General features: G+C 42.3%; 1 protein-coding gene across 9 annotated transcripts in view; it reads left to right on the forward strand.

The window, feature by feature from the left end:
* Positions 1-23,116, forward strand: part of Mark3 (microtubule affinity regulating kinase 3) — an 86,694-nt gene that overhangs the window by 13,200 nt on the left and 50,378 nt on the right. For 8 of the 9 annotated variants that reach the window (XM_051151811.1, XM_051151794.1, XM_051151803.1 and 5 more), the window contains exons 2-3: positions 6,044-6,235; positions 14,322-14,375. In XM_051151811.1, the coding sequence (XP_051007768.1) occupies positions 6,044-6,235; positions 14,322-14,375 (246 nt within the window). Of the gene's footprint in view, positions 1-6,043; positions 6,236-14,321; positions 14,376-23,116 lie in introns of those variants that run through there. The other variant, XM_051151855.1, reaches the window with a different exon arrangement.

A 23,116-nucleotide genomic window follows, 5' to 3' on the forward strand; every position in this document is an offset into this window, starting at 1 on the left:
AAAAGAAAAGAAAAAGTATTAGGTTTTCTTATTCAAACATACTTAGTTTTGGACCCTATGTTGTAAAAGTACCAGTAACTTTTATTCTCCTTGCACAGTTGTTGTCTGGGAGGCGTGTTGCCTCCTTCTGCTAACCTAGGCCTAGTCCTGGAAGCTTCTATCCTCTGTAAAATCTAGTCTAGGCCTAGAATGTTTTAGCCTCTGAGACTTACTTCTTAATAAGCTCACCCTTATTTCTTCTTTCTGAGCTCTGGGCTGGCTGGTTCAACTCAGGTGTCCTGGCTCAAACTCTTATTTAATCTGGCTTCTCTCTCGGCTTGGTCTCAAACTAACTCAGCAATCTGCTTTAATCTTCTGGCTTCTTTTGGCTTCACCTAAGTTGTCCTGGCAAAACTGCCTGCTCTCTCTCTATAAAACTGCCTCTTAACTAGCTTTCCTTTCCTCTCTTCTCTGATTTGTCACCTTCTCTGCCACTCAAGTAGACATCACTTTCAAACACATAAACTAACTTTACCTTTATTTGGGAATAAAGGCATGTATCACTGTGCCTGGATCTAAGCTTTTCTTTACTTGGTTTTTTTGTTTGTTTGAAAAAGCTACAAATATTTATTTACAGTCTCAAAACGAGAAAATATGTGCAGATGTGAGCCATTTATAGGGTTTACCTGATTCTGGCTCTGTACCAGGCTGGCCTTGAACTCACATCTGTTTGCCCGTCTCCTGGATTAAAGGCATGCTTGTGTTCCAGCTGTATCACACAGACCTAGATCTTTGGATGTGATCTCTTGCCAGAACAGCCATGTTCTGAATTAACACTCCTTTACCCAGTTTTAGGCATTTTCTATTGACTTCCCACTAAGGAAGAACAGGGCACTGCCTTTCAGCTACCACTTCTTTTTCTTCCATCCGTTTATGCTTGAGCCCTTTCTAGTCAGGCCAAGTATGATTGTTAGCTCTATCTACTCTGCGCACTATTGTGGGCATGTGGACCTTTTACAGTTGTATAGCATGCAATGATGAGTCTTCCATTTTGTCCATATCGAGATAGTAATAATGATTTGGAAACTGTGCAAAATACATATATTTGTCTGGTAAACTGTGACTCCCCTGTGAGAGTCCTCTGTGGAGCTATTTGTTCTCCATATGCTTTGGTTTTTCATTTGTTTGTTTGGTTTTGAGATATTTTCTTTTCCTTTTTTCTATTTTGGTTTTTTGAGACAGGGCTTTTCTGTGTATCCTTGGCTGTCCTGGACTCACTTTGTAGACCAGGCTGTCTTTGAACTTACAGAGATTTGCCTGCCTCTGCCTCCCAAGTGCTAGGATTAAAGGCGTGCGCCACCGCTGCCTGGCTTTCCCTTTTCTCATTTGTGCCTTGTGTTTCTAGTCACATAAGACCTTCTACTTTGCCTTTTCTCTCTTACTTCCTTACTCAGTTTCCCAAGTGCTTGTTTGTCCTTTCTAGGAAACCTGGATTTTGCTTGTCTTGTGTTTCATTTTGTTTTGTTTTACTAGACTGAGAGAGGAGAAATCCAGTGCACATGGCATTACACAGACTTGCACATCCTGTCTGACTCCTATTTCCAGATGTACTAGATATTGCCAACTAGTGAGTCTTAAGGGCTGAGGGTTAAATAGTATATAATCAAGGGACCCCATTATCTTTTTAGCTGACTAGGAATTCATCTTCATATGTATTAAAGACATTTTCTCTGGAGATAGAGATAGCTGGGCGAGTAGCTGAGATAGCATACTTCTCTTCCAGAGGACCTGAGTTAGACCCAGCACCCATACCAAGTGGCTCACCACCAGCTGTAATTCTAGCTCCAGGGGATCCTCTTCTGGACTCCTTGGACACTTACCCACACTTGCTCATATCCATACAGACATATACATATATACATAATTTAAAAAGAAAAGTAAATCCTAAGCTGAGCTCAGTGGTGCTTGTGTTTAATCCCAGCACTTGGGGAGGCAGAGGCAGATGAGATCTCTGTGAGATTGATGTCAGCCTGGTCTACACAGTAAAGTTCTGTTTCGAGTGCCCCCCCCCCCCGCAGGTAAATCTTAAAGATATTTTCTCTTTTTCAGTTTCTGAAAGATATGATTTTTATCTATTCCTTTGGTTGTTGTTTGTATTGATGAAGCCTCAGGCCCACCATGGGCTGGGCCTTTGTAGCTGATGATGGCTTTGCCCCCCCCCCCCAACCCCAACGTCCTGTTGTGTCTACTTCAAAAGTGCTGGAATTGCAGGTTTACACCAGAACACCTGCCTTGTCATCTGTTCATTTTGTCGTAGGTGGTTTTACTTTCTTTTCATTTAGATGGAATTTTTGGAAAGACAGAGGTAGATGTGGGCATAATCTTTAACCAGAATTGGGTTACATATTTATATGTGCCAATATATCTCTGAAATTTTGCTATTGCTGACTGATAGCACACTAAGATTGAGGAGGATCTGGAGAAGTTGTTGCTAAGTTGGACTATGATGGCATTTGTGCCAGGGAAGTTTTGCCTAGCTGTCTCTGAACTTCATTTTCAGTTAGAACTCTTGTTAATTGGATACTTCACCTCTTCACTTGTAGGACACTTCATTTTCTTCATGTCACCAAAATATGATCATATCCTTTGAGTGCTTAGGGCTACATTATTAGCCTATAGTCACATGGTTATTAGGCATTTGAAATGTTTCTGATCTGACTTAAGATGTTCTGTAAATATGAACCAACTATCCCAAAAACTATTTGTATATGTGCATGTATATGTATGTGTGGGGAACACTTGCATCTCATTACATACGCACCTGTGTATGGGTGCTTGTAGACGTCAGAGGTTAGTTAACATTCCTTGGGTCTCTTTAGATGCTGTCCACCTTCTTTTGTTTTTGTTTTAATATATATTTTTAATGATTTATTTTTATTTTCTTTTATGTTTTAATTTGTTCGCTTTACATCCTGATTGTAGCCCCCTCCCTCATTGTCTCTTGGTCCCACCCTCCTCCCCTAACATCTGACCTCAGCCTATCAAGTCTGATCTCGTTTATCTTCTTCCTCTGTGGCCTGGCAAGGCTGCCCCACCAGGGGGAAGTGATCCACAAGTGGGCACCAGAGTCCATGTCAGAAGTGGTCCCTACTCCTCATATTATGGGGCCCACAAGGAGACTGTGCTGCCTATCTACTACATCTGAGCAGAGGGTCTAGGTCCTCACTGTGTATGGTCCTTGGTTGGTGCATCAGTCTCTCTAGCACCCTCCTCCTCTGCTCGGTTGTTTTAATATTTTTAACATTTATTGTGGGAGTGTATGTGCCACAGCAAACATGTGGAGGTCATCAGGCTTGGCAGCAGGCACCTTTACCTACTGAGGCTTCTCACTCCTTAGTTTGTGAGACCTGGAGTCTGCTGATTAGCCTAGACTGCCTGTCCATGAGGCCCCGAGGTAGTCTTGTTTCTGCCCCCTTAGCACTGGGATTACAACTTGAACCACAGTGCTTGTCTGTTTTGTGTGGGTTCTTGGTTTCAACTCAGATTCTTATGGTTGCACAGCAAATAATGATACTGTGCTTTATCTCTTCAACCCTAAAGACAGTATTTAAAAAAAAAAAAAAGCCAGGCATGGTGGTGCATCCTTTAAAGCCAGCATTCAGGAGGCAGTTTGAGGTGCACACCTTTAATTTTAGTACTCTGAGGCAGAGGCAGGTGGATCTCTTTGAGTTCTAGGCCAGCCTGGTCTACAAAGAGACTTCTAGGACAGCCAGGGCTATTACATAGAGAAACCCTGTCTTGAAAAACCAAAAAAAAAAAAAAAAAAAAAAAAAAAAAAAAAAAGATGATGATGATGGAGGAGAAGAAGAAGAAGGAAAAAAAAAAAAAAACAACCAAGATTATTCTGGTTATATGTGGTGTTACCTGCCTGTATTCCCAACACTAAAGAGTTCGAGACAAAGATCTGCAAGTTTGTGGCCAAGCTGGGCCAATGATGAATAGAGAAAGGTAGGGTGAAATGAAAAGGGGCGGGGCACAAAGATTAAATTCTAAAATTTCTCCATTGACTGTAACATTTGCTAGGATTGTTGTTGGAGGACGAAAACAGGAGGATCAGGAATTCAAAGTCATTCTTCAGTTACGTAGTGAGTTTGAAGCCAACTTGTTATCAGAGACCCAGTATCCAAAATAGAGAGAGAGAGAACTGAAAAGAAGCAAGTTTATTTAGTACTCTGCCAAGAGAACAGTGGGCAGCATGGCAGTGCCTGGGCTATGGCACTGTGATCTTTATCAAGTCAAGGAAGATCCGTTGTATGTTTGTTTTTGAGACAGGGTGGCTGTCCTGGAACTCTGTAGACAAGGCTGGCCTTGAATGCAGAGATCTACCTGCCTCTGTCATCTCAGTGCTGGCATTAAAAGTATGTACTACACCATTCTGGGCTAGGTCTATTCTTATCCTAGTTTGCTAGTAGATTTTCTTTTTAGTCATAAGTTGTTCAGTTTTATGGAGTCCTTTTTCTGTAGTGGATAAAATAATGTCCTACCTATTTACCCCCACCCCAAGAATTCTCTGTATAGCCCTGGCTGTCAAAGAACTCACTCTATAGTCAAGGTTGGGCTCCAACTCAAAAGACCTACCTGCCTCCACCTCCGGAGTGCTGAGATTAAAGTTGTGCACCACCACCCCAGGCTCCCGAGATGTTTTTAAAAGTAAAATTTGGAAGATAGTCACTTAATGGCACAATTTGGCTTTGTAGATTATTATTTTTAACATTTAGAAAACCTTCCCTAGCCGGGTGGGGTGGCACATGCCTTTAATCCCAGCACTTAGGAGGCAGAGGCAGGCGGATCGCTGTGAGTTCGAGGCCAGCCTGGTCTATAAAGTGAGTCTACACAGAGAAACCTTGTCTCGAGAAAAAAAGAAAAAAGAAAAGAAAACCTTCCCTATAAGTTAAGGATATGGCTTATTTTCAAGATTAGACAAGATGTATAGTATATGTATTGTCTTATAGGGAAGAGACTAGGGCCTTATTCAGGATGACTGGAAATATATGAAGTAGCGTGGAGAGGCTAAAGAGATAGCTCAGTGGTTAAGAACACTTGCTGCTCTTGCAGAGGATTAGCATCCAATAGCTCTCAAAACCACTGTAACTCTCATACCAGAGGTTCTGATGCCCTTGTTTGGCCTCTAGACCACTGCATGCATGCAGGCAAAATAATCATACACATAAAAAAAAAAGCATCTTAAAAGAAGTTGTAGCGCTCTCTTCTTACTCTTCCGTCTTAGTGTTTCTGTCTCTCTCTCTCTCTCGCCCCTCCCTCCTCTGAGGTACCCTTCCCCCCTTTCCTTCTGTTCCCATGCTCATTTAATAAACTCCTCTATAACATTTAAAAAAAAAAAAAAAGTTGTAGCTTGTAAACCTTGGTGTCTTATTAGGGAGATACTGAAGTGGAACTCTTAAGTTCCGGGTTGTTTCTCTGCCCCATAAATATAAACACATAACAATTTTGGAACCATATTTGTTAGGTTAAAATAAAATTTAAAACATATACACACATGCACATACAGGTACCTACATTCTCCCCCCTCTCCAGACAGGGTTTTTTTGTGTCTACCTGGCTGTCCTGGACTCACAGAAGTCTGCCTGCTTCTGCCTCCCAAGTGCTGAGATTAAAGATGTGTGTCACCATGCCCAGCCCATACATACATACTTCTAAAGAGTGTAATTGATAACATTTAGCTCTTTTAAAAAATTGTTTTATATGCTTGAAGGGTTTGCTGCCTGCATGTTTGTACACCATGTGTGTGACTAATGAGTGAGGAGGCTTGAAGAGGGTATCAAATCCCTTGGAATTATTGGAGGTTTTGAGCCAATATATGAGTGCTTGGAATCTGCAGGAGAGACAGTACCCTGACCCATCAAGCCACTTCTCCAGCCTTACGCATCAAAACCTTTAGGATTCAAGTGAAAGGCTTAATGTTTGTTTCTTTCACTAGGTGCTTCTAACACTTGGCAGCACTGTTTATCCTCTAATTTCTTTGTCTGTCTACATTATGTTTCAGCACACTTCACATGGAGACGGGAGGCAAGAAGTCACCTCTCGCACCGGGCGCTCTGGAGCTCGGTGTAGAAACTCAATAGCTTCCTGTGCAGATGAACAGCCTCACATGGGAAACTACAGACTGTTGAAAACAATTGGCAAGGGGAACTTCGCAAAAGTGAAATTGGCAAGACACATCCTTACTGGCAGAGAGGTAAGTGCTTGGGCTTCCTTTTGCTGTGGTATGTGTTCAGTAAAAACTGGGGAGTTTTGCTTTTCTTCCGCTGTAAATACACCACGGGAGTGATCTAACTTGAAAAATGAGTAATGTTCTGTTCTTCTTCAGTGGAAAAACCAATAAAATTGTCTTGAGTTGCATGCATGTATGTCTGTATATAACATAAGCTCATGGCACGTGGAGATCAGTGGTTGTCTGTATTTTCAGGTTATCCCGTGGGTTCCCTCCTTTTCTGAGGATCTCTGGTAGCCCATGTGTGTTGCAAGGTGCATGCTTTCCCGGCTTCTGTAATATTGGGGGTTTCCTCTCTTGTGTTCCTTATCCAAGTACATGTAATGAAACCACAGAATTAACTTCCTCTTTGCTGCTTCTTTTTTTTTTTTTTTTTTTTTTTCTTTCTTTCTTTGCTGCTTCTTGTGTGGTGCAGTCTCTTTTCTGCTTTGACAAAGTTCTCGTGTTTAGGTCTTGGCACCTGTTGTCTGACTGCCTGAAGAGCTCTATATTCTTTGTGTAGGGCTTACTTCTGGGAAGTATTGGTACATCCCTTTGCTCAGGCATTAATAATCCATAAAAATCCAAATACCTCCTTTTTGTTGTTGTTTTTTCAAGACAGGGTTTCTCTGTGTAACCCTGGCTGCCCTGAACTCATAGAGATCAGCCTGCTTTTGCCTTCCGAGTGCTGGGATTAAAGGCGTGTGCCACCACACCCGGCTTGTAAATACTTTTAAAATCATGTATTTACTGTATACTTGCAGCTTCCTCCTTCCCTCTTTCTTTCATCAGGGTTTCTCTGTAGCCCTAGGCTATTCTGGAACTCTCTGCAGACCAGGCTGGCCTCAAGCTCAGGGATCTCACTGTACCTCCCTGAGTGCTGGGATTAAAGCCTTGTGCTGCCACACCCAGCTGTGTATGTGGCGCACATGCTTCTTGCTCTGCCTGCATGTACACCTGTAGGCCAGAAGAAGGCATCAGATCACAATACAGATGGTTGTGAACCGCCATGTGGTTTCTGGGAATTGAACTCAGGACCATTGGAAGAGCAGGTGGCAGTCTTAATCACTGAACCATCTCTCCAGCCCACTATTGTATTTTATTAAGTTGTAATTAGAAATCTTTCTTTAAAGATTTTTTTTTCTTGTATATGTGTTTTACTAGTGTTTAACTTGCATGTATGTATGTGCTACATTCATGTGCCTGGTGCACACAGAGGTCATAGGGTTTGGATCCTCTGGATCTTTTTTTTTTTTTTTTTCCGAGACAGGGTTTCTCTGTGTAGCCTTGGCTGTCCTGGACTCACTTTGTAGACTGGGCTGGCCTCGAACTCGCAGCGATCCGCCTGTGCCTGCCTCCCGAGTGCTGGGATTAAATCATGAAGTGCTTTTAACAGCTTAACCATCTCTTCAGCCCTTTAAGTTTTATTTCGTAACCAGCTACTGTCATTGTTTTAGTTTGCATCCACCATGGACTAAAGGTTTGTCCTCACGTTCACTTGTTGAAGTTCTGGCCTATAGAGTGATTATGTTTGGGTAGCAGAGTCTTTATAGACCTTATGTATCAACAGTATTTGTGTTTTTGTAAAAAGAGACAACAGAGTCATTTCTGTACTATGTAAGGACACAGTCTGGAAGTGGAACAAAGCCCTCACCAGAACCAACCCTGTTGGCCCTTGGATTTTGAAACATCATCCTCTAAAACAGAAAAAAGTGAATTTCTGTTGTTTAAGCTGCCTGTCTGTGGTGTTTATTATGGTAGCTTCAGCAGACTAATATTCCAGCTATTGGGAGAGTTCTTTTTATTATTAAAAGTTTTATTTTGTATGTGTGTGCGTGCGCGCGCGCTGTCTGTGTTGTTTTGTGCTGATGAGTGTAGGTGCCCAAGAAATCCAAAGACATTGGATTTCTCTACAGCCAGATTTCCAGGTGGTTGCCTGCTACTCATCTTGGTTGCTAGGAATTGATTGATCTCAGGCCCTCTGCAAGAGCACTGTACACTTTGGACAGCTCTTTCAATGGTTATGGATGCTTTAACACCTTTCAGGTCAAGATGTTAGGATCTTTTCTTTTCATTAGGAGTTAGGAGGTAAACATTTTTTTCCAGGGGTCTTTGCTTGGCCTGTTCTCCAAACTTTATACTTTGCTTCTGGCATCAGAGTTACTTAGCCTTCATCTTTTTGATACACCACAGTGCTCATACCCCATAGTCACCCTTTGTTGGTGACCTCAAGTTTTTACCTCTGTCTCAACTCTCCAGACTGCAGGTTAATGTGGTGATTGAGGCAGCCTAGCTTGGAAGAGATTGAGAGTGTTCTTCTCAGGCTGTGTAGATATGTTTGCTTTTTGTTTTTCCAGACAGGGTCACTCTGTGTAGCCTTGGCTGTCCTGGACTCACTTTGTAGACCAGGCTGTCCTCAAACTTACATCGATCCGCCTGCCTCTGCCTCCCGAGTGCTGGGACTAAAGGCGTGCGCCACCACGCTCGGCGATATGTTAAGTGATTATCTTTCACTCATAGTAGCCTCGATGACTTTCACCTAATTTAGTAAAGCTGTATACAACATATTTGACCTTTTTTGAAAAGCAATCCCTGATTGGAGTGATGATGGCTCAGCATTGAAAATAGTGGCTGCTTTTGCAGAGTGGGTTCAGTTCCTGACAGCTACATAGCAGCTTACAACTGTTGTAACTCTAGTTTCAGGAGATCCACAGCTGTCTTTTGGCCTCCATGGGCAGAACATGGTGCACCTACATATATGCAGGAAAAAGACTCATTTAAAAAGAAAAACAAACCAAAAAAACTTTGGCTAAGCAGTGGTGGTTTATGCCTTTAATCCCAGCACTTGGGAGGCAGAGGCAGGCAGATCTCTGAGTTGGAGACCAGCCTGGTCTACAGAGCGAGTTCCAGGACAGACGGAGCTGTTACACAGAGAAACCTTGTCTTGAAAAACCCAGAAACAAAGCGGTTCCTGAATGTGAACTATGCAAGAACAGAAGCGGGATAGAATCTTTAGAATAGGAAGATTTACAACCAGAGTAGGTGCTGTGAAGCACAGTATTGAGCTTGGAGACCAGGTTTCAGAATATCGAGGGAAGAAAAGGGAAAATGCCTCAACATTGCCAGACTGAGGGTGATGACCAGAAAAGAAAGGGCTCTCTTTGGAATTAGGGATTCCAAATATTATACCATATAAAACTGTTTATGAAAATTAAATTTGGGAGCTGGAGAGGTGGCTCAGGAGCTAATAGCACTTCCAGAGGACCTAGGTTCAATTCCCACCACCCACATGGCAACTTACAACTGTCTGTAACTCCAGTTTTAGGAGACCTGACACCCTTACACAGACACACATGCCAGCAAAACACTAGTGCACATAAAATCAAATAATAAAAAAGAAAAAGTTTGCTCGGCGTGGTGGCGCATGCCTTTAATCCCAGCACTCAGGAGGCAGAGGCAGGCGGATCGCTGTGAGTTCGAGCCCAGCCTGGTCTACAAAGTGAGTCCAGGATGGCCAAGGCTACACAGAGAAACCCTGTCTCGAAAAACCAAAAAAAAAAAAAAGTTTGAAGAAAAAAAAAGAAAAGAAAAAGGTTGAAAAAAGTTAATTCTTCCCTGAAATACTATACATAAGTGATATTACAATCTGTTAAAATGCTAGAAATCCCCAGCACTTTGGAGGCAGGGGCAGGTGGATGGATCACTGTGAGTTCGAAGCTAGCCTGGTCTACAAAGCGAGTCCAGGACAATCAAGGTTACAACAGAGAAACCCTGATGAGGGAAAAAAAACAAATGCTGGAAGTCATGTGTGTGTGTGTGTGTGTTTTTTTTTTTCCATTGTCCTATCTCCATATTTAATGTATTTTTGGTTGCTGATTACAAGTGGTCAAGGCCTTACATCAGGTCAGAAAACTTAAATACCGTGTTCTTTCTTTGCATGACAGAACTTTGCCTCGGGAGATGTTACCCAAAAATCTACTCACCCCAGCTCATGACAAATCGAAGTACACATACCACTGAAGTCCAGCTTGGTGAACCGTTAGTCTTGCTGGGGTTGCTTACAGGGCTATAAGAACAAAACCCACTCAGATAGCTGTATTCACTAAATCCACCCAGCTCACAAGGTTGGGAACCAGAGCACACTGCACAGCCTGCAGGCAGCTCAACAGGTTGCAGAGTGTCCTTTCCAGATGCCTCAGTTGGTCTTCCAGGCAGCTGGTCTGCTCTGTAGTCTTCTTTGCAGATAAACTCCATTTATCTGAGAGGGGTTCTCAGGTTTTTGTTGGTAGTGGTCAGTTGGTTTTGTTTTTTGAGACAGGGTTTCTCTGTATAACTCTGGAACTCACAGAAGTCCTTCTGCCTGCTGGAATTAAAGACATGTGCTACCACACCTCGTTAGGGAGGGGCCTAGTGAATCTAGTCAGTTTCAGGGATTTCCTGAAGCTATTTTGAGTTGTTTATCTTCCTGCTGAAGAGCTTCACAGCACAGTGGAATGTTTTAGCCTCAGAGGAAACTGTTATCCAACCCGTGCCCAACCAAAGTACAAGTTGGACTATAAAGATAAATAAATAACCTGGCTCTTCCCCAGATGAGATATGTGTAGGTAGTATTCGAATATCCTACCAGCAAATTAACTTTTTTTCTCTTTTTAAGTACAGTTTCCAATTAAATTTAATGTTTTCCAAATATGGAACTAGTATTTTGACTTGACTTTCTTTTTTCTTTTTGGTTTTTTGAGACAGGGTTTCTCTGTGTAGCCTTGGCTGTCCTGGACTCGCTTTGTAGACAAGGCTGGCCTTGAACTCACAGCGATCCGCCTGCCTCTGCCTCCCGAGTGCTGGGATTAATGGTATGCGCCACCACCGCCCGGCTGACTTTCTTTTTTAAACAAGTGTGTGCACATATATTCTCCACATTTTTCTCAGTTCTGAGTTGCCTTGAAGTAGATGGGGTAGTTTTTCACCCTAGAGTCAAAATTATTTCTATGGTGGTTCTTCTTCTTATTTCTGGAGGCTAACAGGTTCTTAGAGAATCAGTAATTTGATCAGGTAAAGGTTTTAGACCAAATTAAGTAGTTATTTTTTAAAAATATTATAGTGTTGGACTGGCAAAATGACTCTCAGCGAGTAAAGGTTCCTACAGCTTAGCCTCATCAGACGATCTAAATTTAATACCTGGAGACCACACAGTGGACAGAGAGAATTGACTTCAGACAGTTGTCATCTGAGGCACGCATGTGTGCACATACACACTAAATAGGCAGACAAATAATAAATGAATGAATGAATTTTATTGTTTGTTTTTTATTTTAAAGACAGGGTTTCTTTGTGTAGCCCTGGCACTCTTCTCTGTAGACACAGCTAGCCACAAACTCACAGATCTGCTGCCTCTGCCTCCAAAGTGCTGGGATTAAAGATGTGCACCACCATGCCAGACACAAAAATAAAACTTAAAAAGCAATTTTCCTACTAATATTAAGACATTTACTTTTTCTCATTTTCACACAAATGGAAAGTAGGATTCCCAGAGGCCGTGTTACAGCACGTATCACAATAGAGGAAATACAGATGCATAAGCTGGTACAACCTTTAATTCCAGTATTCAGGAAGCAGGGACGAGCAGACTTCTGTGAATTCAAAGCTAGCCTGGTCTACAGAGTGAGTTACAGGCTAGCTGAAACTATATAGTGAGACTCTGCTTTTAAAACAAAAATAATTTCATTAAATATGTCGTGGTAACATAGTGGGTTTGTTATTTTGTAATGAATGGGTAGATACTTATTTTTATAATTTTTCTGTTTTCATTTGTGGTGTGGTAAATGTTGACAGTGATTCTTAAAAAGGATCAAATGCACCAAGAAGTATGAGAAGCATTGGCATGGAGAGTCTGCAAGCCCTTGTCCCAGGCTTTGGCCAGCACATACTTTCTTGAGTGGGTTTTCAGGGTCTGAGTTGTGCAGGGCGCACAGTGGGAAAGGGCTCTCCTGCATCTTACGGGACAGTCTGCTGGCTGATCTGTACTTTAAGTGGAAGCTGAGTTCAATTCATACTCTAGTCGTAACTAATCCTTTTCTTCTTAAGTTCCCCTCCACTTTTCAGCACTTGACACATAATCTGTAGAAAAAAACATATTTAATTCCACTTTCCTTTTTTGTTGTTGGAGATCAAACCCAAGACCTTACGCATGGTATGAACATGCTCTTACCACTGCACTTCCAGCCATCTTAATGCAACAAGCTTGTTGCAGTCAGCTTGTGAGGTGAGGATACTCATCCATTTACTAAATATTACTGACACTGATCTCTTCCCTTCTAAGGAAGACATACTTTTTTGAGACAGGGTTTCTCTGTGTAGCCTTAGCTGTCCTGGACTTGCTTTGTAGACCAGGCTGGCCTCGAACTCAAGAGATCTGACTACCTCTGCCTCCTTAGTGCTGGGATTAAAGTTGTGTGCCACTACCACACCTGGTAGAAGCCATAGTTTTCCCCTATATTCTAGTAGCTTCTCCTCCCACCCCCTTCTAAAAGATTTTACTTATTTTATGTATATAAGTATTCTATCTGCATGTATACCTGCATGCCAGAACAGGGCATCAGATGGTTGTGAGCCACCATCTAGTTGCTGGGAATTGACGTCAGGACCTCTGGAAGAGCAGACAGTGCTCTTAACCACTGAGCCATCTCTCCAGCGCTCCTTTTTCTCTTAAATACTATCTGCTGGTATCCTCTTTCTGAACAAAGGTTGTCAGGTAACACACTTATTGCCTCAGTATATGTTTTGCATGGTTAGCCCACAGAATCGTCTGGAGCTCTCTCTGGGAGTTTTCTACTGTTCTCTGAAGCAGGTTCATGCTTGGATACTCCATCTGGTCTCCTGGCACCAGGACACTTCCTGCTGCTAGATGCTTTTACATTCAGCACCAGTTTAAGAAAGCTCTATGTACAAGACATTCCGACAGGTATTTAAGGCTGAACATTCCTTTCAGGTTTCTGCTCTGGGATTCCAAAATCTGAAATTAGTTTCAGTAAATAGCAAAGTGGCAATGGGGGCTAAAGATCAGTGGCAGAACACTTGTCCAGCATGAGAGAAGGATGGAGGGATCTCACCCTCCTCTATGTAAATAACAAATGTAAAAAATGTTAACATGTTATAATAATATCATTTGCGTGAACTATCTGTTTTTTTTGTTTTGACTTTGTGTTTTGGTTTTTAGAGACAGGCTTTCTCTGTGTAGCCTTGGCTGTCCTACACTTGCTTTGTAGATTAGGCTGGCCTCACAGCGATCTACCTGCCTCTGCCTCCAGAATGCTAAGATTCAAGATGTGGACCACTACCCCTGGCTTTTTTTTTTTTTTTTTTTTTTTTTTTGCTTTATGAGATAGGTTTACTCTGTAGCCCTGGCTGCCCTGGAACTCACTGTGCAGACCAGGCTGGCCTTGAACTCACAGATCTCCACCTGCCTCTCTCTCTTAACTGCTGGTATTAAAGGCATGCTCCACCACTGCCCAGAGAGGTCTCTGTTTTTTGGTTCTTGGTATTTTTTTTTAAAGATTTATTTATTTATTATGTATACAGTGTTCTGCCTGCACTTCAGAAGAAAGCACCAGATCTCATTACAGATGGTTGTGAGCCACCATGTGGTTGCTGGGAATTGAACTCAGGACCTCTGGAAGAGCAGTGAGTGCTCTTAACCTCTGAGCTATCTCTTCAGCCCAAGGTCTCTGTTTTTTAATCATATAGTCTTATGAAGTTCTAATTGCTTTGTCACAACTAGCTGAGATTTGCTTTTTTTTTTAATTGCCTTTTTGTTTTGTTTTGTTTTTTGAGACAGGGTCTCTCTGTGTATATCCTTGACTGTCCTGGACTCGCTTTGTAGACCAGGCTGGTCTTGAACTCACAGCAATACACCTGCCTCTGCCTCCCAAGTGCTGGGATTAAAGGCGTGCGCCACCACCCAGCCTTAAATTGCTGTTTAAAACAATGCCATATATGTGAGAATTTACAAAACTATTACTGGTTAATCTATAATTAGCAAGTTCTAAACGTCTGTAAATACTTTTTCCCTCCCTAGGTTGCAATAAAAATAATTGACAAAACTCAGTTGAATCCAACAAGTCTACAAAAGGTATGTTGATTTAGTATTTAATTTTTAATTTTTGTCTTAATTGCTGTGTAATTTGCCTCTTACATCTCTTAACTATTAGTAGTGCAGTAACCCTTTCTGTTCCTCCAGTGAGTGTAGTTGCTGAGCATGATAAGCGTACATGCCTTCAACCCCAGCATTGAAAGGCAGAGACAGAAACCCTGACCCCCTCAAGTTGAAGGACAGTCTGGGCTTTCTAGTTAGGCATCTCTCTTCTTTTTGTAAATGGAATATTTCATAAAAATAGTTCAGTTAACTTCAATTGAGGCTAATTTGACTAATTTAAGAATTTTTTAAAATTAAAATATTTTCATTTAAGACATTTACTTTCTTAAAGTGATACCAACTGAACCCAGTTGAAACAAATGAAGCCTGTACTACTTACAGCAAATGCTAAAGTCTTTGAGCCCTGCTCTGACCAGGCCTAGTGATTCACAGCTCTCGTCCCAGCTCCTGCTGAAGTGGCTGAAGAAAGACTGTTTGAACTCAAAACTGTGAGACTGGACCAAAAAATTTGGAAGCTGGGCACGGTGGCACATACCTGTAACCCCAGCACTCGGGAGGCAGAGGCAGGTGGATCACTGCGAGTTTGAAGCCAGCCTGGTCTGCAAAGTGAATCCAAGACAGCCAAGGCTACACAGAGAAACCGTGTCTTGGGGAAAAAAATTGAGATTATAATTTACAATGTTTCTCAGTTCTCTTTCTTCCCTTCAAGCCCTCCCATAAATCCTTCCCTGCTCCCCTGTACGTTCATGGCCTCTTTTTTTCACCAACTGTTATTGCATCTATTTCTAAATATAACCTGTTCAGCACATATATATAATGCCACTTATATGTATATTTTTAGCTGACCATAAGGCACTGGACAACCATTGTTTGCTCATCCCTAGGGAAGACTACCTTTCCTTTCCTCAGTTGTCTGTAGTTTTGTATAGGGTTGAGGCTCCATGATCCTTCTGTCCAGTTTGGTATATTTATTGGTGTCATCCTTGTTCAACTCACATTTGGACAGTCATGTTGATGAGACTTTATGAGTTACTAGGAGACACAGCCTCACGGAAAACTCCATGAACTCTGGCTCTTTCGATCTTTCTGTAATGTTTGACCCTTAGGTGCAAGACTATTGGTGTGCTTTGTTGAGACAGGTTTTCTGTTGTTTGGGTTTTTTTTTTTTTTTTTTTTTCTTTTTAAAGATTTATTTATTATCATGTACACAGTACTCTGCCTGCATGAACATAAGCAGGCTAGAAGAGGGCACCAGATCTCATTATAGATGGTTGTGAGCCACCATGTGGTTGCTAGGAGTTGAGCTTAGGACCTCTGGAAGAGCAGGCAGTGCTCTAAATCTCTGAGCCATCTCGCCAGCTAAAACAGGGTTTCTTTGTGTAGCCCTGGCTGTCCTAGAACTCCACTCTGTAGACGAGACTTTAAAGTTATTCCTCTCATAGGAAAGAAGTGAGATTTAGGAAGTGAATGGTGGTTTACAATCAGTTTTAAGTGTTATATTTGTGTTTACTCATTTAACTGTTGTAATTTATAAAGCAGATCTTATTCTATCCATCTGGTTTTTTTTGTTTGTTTTGTTTTGTGTTTTTCCTGCTACCGAGTCTTATTATGGAGGTCTGGCTGTTCTGGAACTTGGCTTCGTAGACCAGGCTGGCCTCAAACTTGCAGAGATCCACTTGCCTCTCTGTCTCTGGAATGCTAGATCGAAGGCATGTCCTACTTCTTACCCTGAGGTAGGCCTTGTTAAGGTGAGAGAGGCAGTGGGATTATGTTACCTGCCCTAATTGATGAAGGATGAAATTTAGCCACCTATTCATCCTGTGATATGTGTGAAGGAACCATTGATAGATAAAGCCTTGCTGGGATTGATACTGTGCGTTGGTGAGCATAGGCATTTGTTGCCATCAGATGCTAGACTGTACTTCTCCTTGCTCTTCTCTTAGAATGTTACCTGTGGGCTGGAGAGATGGCTCAGGGGTGAAGAGCACTGGCTGTTCTTCCAGAGGTCCTGAGTTCAATTCCCAGCAACCACATGGTGGCTCACAGCCATCTATAATGTGATCTGATGCCCTCTTCTGGCCTGCAGGGGTACAAGCAGACAGAGCACTGTATACATAATAAATAAATAAATCTTTAAAAAAGAAAAAGAATGTTACCTCTTCTGATGGACATGTTTTCACCTTCACTTTCTTTTTAAAAAGATTTGTTTGTTTATTGTATATGAGGGCTCTATCTGCATTGTGAGCCGCTGTATGGTTGCTGGGAATTGAACTCAGGACCTCTGGAAGAACAGCCAGTGCCCTTAACCTCTGAGCCATCTCTCCAGCTCCCACCTTCACTTTCTTATTGCCCTCTTACTTTCTACTGAGGAAACACTCCTGAGAAATTGATGTAGTCAAGCCCTCCATCTAGTCAGTGATGGAGCAGGAAAGAAAAAAATCCCCCATTTAATACTCTGTTATGCTGCATTTCTATGACTATATTTCCTTAGTTCAGGATTAGGTAAGAACTGAGCCGAGGCTTTCTGTTGAAAGAGCTATAAAGAAGTAAAGAAGGTGGTTATAGCCAGGCGGTGGTGGCTCATGCCTGTAATCAAAGCACTCGGGAGGCAGAGGCAGGTGGATCGCTGTGAGTTCGAGACCAGCCTGCTCTACAAAGTGAGTCCAGGACAGCCAAGGCTACACAGAGAAACCCTGTTGGGGCGGGGGGAATTAGTCATTAGTTTCAATCTGAGAGACTCTTTCAAGTACCTATAAGAAGCAGCTGTGAACCACCCTGGCGCGCCCAAGGCAAGCTAGGTTTTCAATCTACGTTCATTCCATTCATTCATTCATTTAATCCATCTATCCATTCATTCATTCATTAAGTAGCCGTTTAAATACCTGCTGCATGTCAGGCACTGTTCTGTGGACAATGAGTACAGCATTGAGCCAGCTAAAGTTCTTGCTTTCTTGAAAGCTACTATGAATAAAACCAAAGCTTTGCACTGTTATTTTTCTGTAGTCTTAGTTCTGTCTTATCTGGGCCCTTGCTGGCTCTACCCAGGGTGAGCTAATTCTTAGCCATAACAAAGTACCATCCCTTAGGTGTGCCTTTCATATGCAAAGCAGACATGTCATAGCCTGTATTTTAAACTACTGGCTCTCTCTTGCTTTTACATACACCCTAGGGCCATACATCAACAAGAGACTCTGTATCTCAAGAGTTTCTGAAATTATCCAGAGTAGCCAGTCCAAGCCAGCTTCTTGCTCTGGTTTGCTTTTCCCTGGGAGCCATAATAAAGGCCTGACTCTTTGTTTTCCCTGCCCCACTCTGCCTCCTGGCCAGCTCTGGTGCTCCTGGTGTGTGACTCTGCATATCATGGTGGGTCCCCTCCTCTTAGAAAACTGTAAGAAGCTACCTCTTCATTGGCAGTCACACGGTAGCATGGGTTGCAAATGAAAAGGGAGCTTCTTTGTAGTAGTTCATTTAAGAAATGTCCTTGCCCTCTGTGCAAGGCTCCGAAGCTACCAGGGAAGCACAGCTGACCTCAGCGCTGCACCGTAGCACTCTACCCCATGCAAAGACCTCATTTGAGTGAACACATGGGAGCTCAGTGTCAGTGCACAATGACTGATGAGTAACAGCCGTAGACGCTCTTAGAGGTCTCACTTCTGTCCTCTGACAGAAACTTGCCGCTACTGTAATATAATCAGCCATCTTTTTCTTAAACTGGAACCATCTAATTAAAAACAAGACATTTGTAACATGTGACAAAATAGTTGGTGTTTTTTAAATGTAGCCATGATTTAGGCTATTATCTGTGAGTTCGAGGCCAGCCTGGTCTACAAAGTAAGTCCAGGGGCCACACAGAGAAACCCTGTCCCAAAAAAGAAAAAGAAAAGAAAAGGAAAAAGAAAAAAAAATATAACCATGATTGCTGGCTGGTTTGCTGGTCAGTCTTACCTTCCCACAGTGCCTGGTGTCTAGCAGCTTTTATTATTATTTGTTGTTATTAGACAGCTTTTCTCCCTTGCTGTAGATGACATGTGTCTTGGAAACTTCTTTCTATACCTCTGTTCTCTGTTTCACCATATGGAGTTCCATATGTACAGTATACCGGTCCAAATAACAGCCAGCCTTTGAGGTCTTCTCAATTCTTTCTTCTCCAAAGTAAACACTCTCAGATTTTTGGTCGCCCACAGGAGATGTTCTCTTTTTGTTTTTTTGTTTCTCGAGACAGGGTTTCTCTGTAACAGCTCTAGCTATCCTGGAATTCTCTTTGTAGACCAGGCTGGCCTCGAATTCACAGAGATCTGCTTGTCTCTGCCTTCCAAGTGATGGGATTAAAGGTGTGCACCACCACTGTCACCACCAACTGAGCCACTAGACTTTTTGTTTGTTTGTTTTTCTTGTAGTCCTGTCTTTGTAGACCAGGCTGGCCTCGAACTCACAGAGATCCACCTACTTCTGCCTCCCTAGTGCTGGGATTAAAGGCATGCGCCATCACGTCTGGCTCCACGAGGCTTTTTGTATTAACTATCATTTCTACATTGATGCTATCTAAATTAAATATGGAGTTTTTACCCATTTAAAATACTCAGCAAGACAGTAAAGAATATTTCTTCTAAGTTGTTGTTGTGGACTTGGACTCAGTATTAAAGCATTTAGATTTACTTTGTGTTTTATAAACGTTTTGCCTGTGTGCAAAAATGTGTACTGCCTGTGTGCTTGTTGGATTCCATAGGACTAGAGTTATAGATGGCTGTGAGCCACCACATGTGGCTCCTCTGTAAGAGTAGTAAGGGCTCTTAACTACTGAGCCATCTCTCCAGCCCCCCTAAAGCATTTTTTTAAATTGTTTTTGGGTTTTTTGTTTGATTTTTTTTTTTCCCCCTTTTTTTCTTTCTTTCTTTCTTTTTGTTTTTTTGTTTTGTTTTGTTTTGTTTTTTGAGACAGGGTTTCTCTTTGTAGCTTTGTCTGTCCTGTTGTTTGGTTTTTTTTTTTTCAACATAGTATTTCTGTGTATCTCTGGCTGTCCTGGAACTAGCTCTGTAGACCAGACTAGTCTTGACTCACAGAGATCCTCCTGCCTCTGCCTCCCTAGTGTTGGGATTAAAGAGGTGTACCATCACGTCCGGCCATAACATCTTATTTTTGAAGACAGCATATCTTTATGCTGCCTAGGTTGGTCTCAAACTCCTAGGTCCATATGAGCCTCCATGTTAGTGCTGGAGCCATCAGCTTCTGTTTCTTCCCCATTTATTTGTTTGAATTTAATTGGTTGCTTGATGATTTAAAAAAAAAAAATTAAGCTGGGTGTGATGGTGCATGCCTTTAATCCCAGCACTTGGGAGGCAGAGGCAAGCAGACCTTTGCGTTCAGGCCAGCCTGGTCTACAGAGGTGGTGCCAGGACAGCCTGGACTAGACAGAGGAACCCTGTCTTGGAAAACCAAAAAGAAAAAAGAAATCTATCAATACATTTTAGTTTTCAAAAACATAGAGGCTTTCTTTTCTTCTTTTCCTTCCATCTACTAATTTAGACTAAAGTCTAAAAGGAGAAAACCAAGTCTTGTGCAGTATTTTAAGCACACATAACTAAGAAGTGTGTCTAAAACAGGCTGCCCTGTGGCTAGAGAGATGGCACAATACACATATAATAAAAGGAATTCATCTAACTAAAAAATTTTAAACAGGCTGTCTTGTAGAAGAGTGTCTTACCAGACCTTTCTCATCCCCATGGCTGTCTATTGTCCCAGCCCTTTTACTCAGGACCACTAGGGAAGAAGCCTTGTCTTTCAAAAAAGAAGTCACAAACGACTCTGATGTGCATCCAATGCACAGCAAATGTTGAAAGCTACTGTTTGTTTCTAACATTATTATTTTGTGTATTTGACAGTTTTGCCTGCCTGCCTTTCTTGGTATCATATACATGTCTGATGCTCCCTGAGATCAGAAGGTGTTAGATCCTATGAGACTGGAGTTACAAACAGTTGTGAATTGCCATATGGGTGCTTGGAATTGAATCCTGGTCCTCTACAATAGTAGCAAGTGCTGATAACCACTGAGCCACCTTCTAGCCCTAACTAGCCAATTGGCAGGAGTACAACAAGCCACATGAAGAACACTAAGTGGTTCTCTCTGCCTGGAAAATGGTTTTGTTTCTTTTTTTTTTCTCATTTTCCCCTAAGACAGGGTTTCTCTGTGTAACCCTGGCTGTCCTAGACAGTTTCTTGAATATGCCACACCTGAAAATCCTCATGATGCCATAAAGGCCACCACTGCTACATAACTATTATTTGCCAAAAGTGGCATCAAAAAAACCACCAGCATTGAAAAGAATATGGTCAGCTTGGTGGCCTCTGTCTATAATTCCAACTCTTAGAGACCAGTGGAGCGGACTAGTCTATAGAGTGGATTATTCTAACCCTCAGAGGCCAGTGGAGAGGACTAGTCTACAGAATGTATTTCGGCTTTGACTGGACAATTTAGTTAGACACTGTCTCAAAATAAAAGTGAGATAGTGGGTTGGTAATGTGCCTCAGTGATAGAACACTTGCCTTGTATGTACAAGGCCCTAGGTTGTTGACCCAGCACATTAGTGCTAATGGCTCCAAGATTAAAAAAAAGAAGTCTTAGATGCCAAGTCTCATCACGTTACATTGTTCCTTCTTACCTCCACCCCAACAGAAGACCGTCGATCTGTAAAGGTCTGATCTAGCTAACATTTAGAGGATTACTCCAAATTCATCACAACTGAGGACAGTAAAAAGAACAAAACCCAGTCCTAACAAAGGGTATGGTGGGGATGCATGGATTTTAACCCTAGTATTTGGGAAGCAGAGGCAGGTAGATTTCTGTGAGTTCAAGGTTACCCTGATCTACTTAGTAAGTTTCAGGCAAGCCAGCTACATTGTAGGACCTTGTCTTAAGGGAAAGGGGAGAGATAAAAAAGGAGGTTATAGGAAAGATGGCTCAGTAGTTACGAGCACTGGCTTCTCTTTCAGATGACTCAGATTTGGTTCCCAGCACCCATGTGGTGGCTCACAGTGACCTGTAACTATACTTCCTAGCATCCAGCACCCTCTGCTGCCCTCCACAGCACAGCATGCACGTAGTGCACTTATGTGCAGACAAAGTATTCATACTCATAGAATAAATAAATTTTAAAAATCCTTTAAAAAAAAAAGTCGGCTCAGGTGTGGTAGCACACACATTTAACCCCAGCACTTGGGAGGTAGAAGTAGGCAGATCTCTTGAGTTCGAGGCCAGCCTGGTATCTTAAAGGATCAAAAGTGTGCTATGCCACAGTGCTGGTTGATTTAGTGTGGGAATTCAACACAGGGTTTCTCTGGACTCACTTTGTAGACTAGGCTAGCCTCGAACTCACAGAGCTCTGCCTGTCTCTGCCTCCCGGGTGCTGGGATTACAGGCTTGTGCTACCACACAAAGTGATTTAGTGTTATTTTGCAGTCATTTATCAAGGGCTTTTGTTTCTGCTGAGTGTCAGACTTGGTCCTGTGGAAGATTGCATGATAATTAATAAACATCTGCACAAAAAATGTATAGAGCTGGGCACAGAGGCACACTGTTTGCTTGACAGAGGAAGCCAGAAAAGAGACCCAACCTGAGTGGTTGTCAGACTTGTGGTTGTGTCTGTCTGGTCCAGAGACTAATCTATGACAGTCAGACTTGGGTTTTGATTGAATGAGTTTATTAGGTATACAGGAAACCAAAAATAAAAGAGTTAAGTAGCAAGTAGAATTTAGACAGACAGCAGCCAGCAAACACCATCAAATTGGGGACTCAGAACATCAGACAGACTTCAGCTGGGGAATCCCTTTTGAGGCAGCCAGCTGGAGTTCCCAATAGAAAGACTCTTGGGCAGAGAAGAAGGTTCCCTCAGATGAGGTTTCCAAGTAAAGAAGTAAATAACAACAGAGAAAGCAGCAACTTCATCAGATTAGTAGAAACTGACTGGCTAGGAAAGTTGAAACAGTCAGCTAGTTAGTTTCCTGTTGAGCTTTCTCTCTATGCCTGAGCCTTCCATGGCTTTAGCCACTTTGATGCCATGGGATAAACAATAGTAACCTGTGTCGGAGATGCGCTGCTCTCTAGGGCTCTTCTTAAAGACTCTTTTTGCTTTGGGTTGTTTTGCTCTTATCTCCTCCCTGTCATAGTCAGGGGCCATCCCCAGGCAAGGAGTCCTGGAAGACACTTGACATAACCATGCCTGGGTTTGAAGTTCAAGAGATAAACCAGATTCCACAGCTCTAACAGCACATGGCAATTTTTTAATATAATGAACATTCCAGGGTGGCAGGAAGTATTTATGTTGGAAATAAAAGCACTTCTGTTCTGCTAGGCATGGTGGCATATGGCCGGGGAGACAAAGGCAAGATTAGTCAATGTTGGGACTGGATCAGTGATTAGAGCACCTGTGGCTTTTAGAGTCCTGGGCTTGGTTCCGTGCACCCTCTTGGCAACTCACAACGAGCAGAAACCCCATCTAGTTCCAGGGAATCAAGTGTCCTCTTCTGACTTCCTAGGGCACCAGGAATATATGTGGTGCACATAAACACATGCAAGCCAAGCAGTCTCCCTCCAATGCAACATTCTATCTCTCTGTTTCTGTCTCTCTTTCTCTCACGCACACACATATACACACACAGCCAAAAAAAAAAAAAAAAAAAATCAGTCTAACAAGATACTTGAGTTAGCTGGGTGGTGGCAGCAT

Source organism: Acomys russatus, chromosome 1 (genome assembly GCF_903995435.1).
Source record: "Acomys russatus chromosome 1, mAcoRus1.1, whole genome shotgun sequence".
Classification (NCBI taxonomy): Eukaryota; Metazoa; Chordata; class Mammalia; order Rodentia; family Muridae; genus Acomys; species Acomys russatus.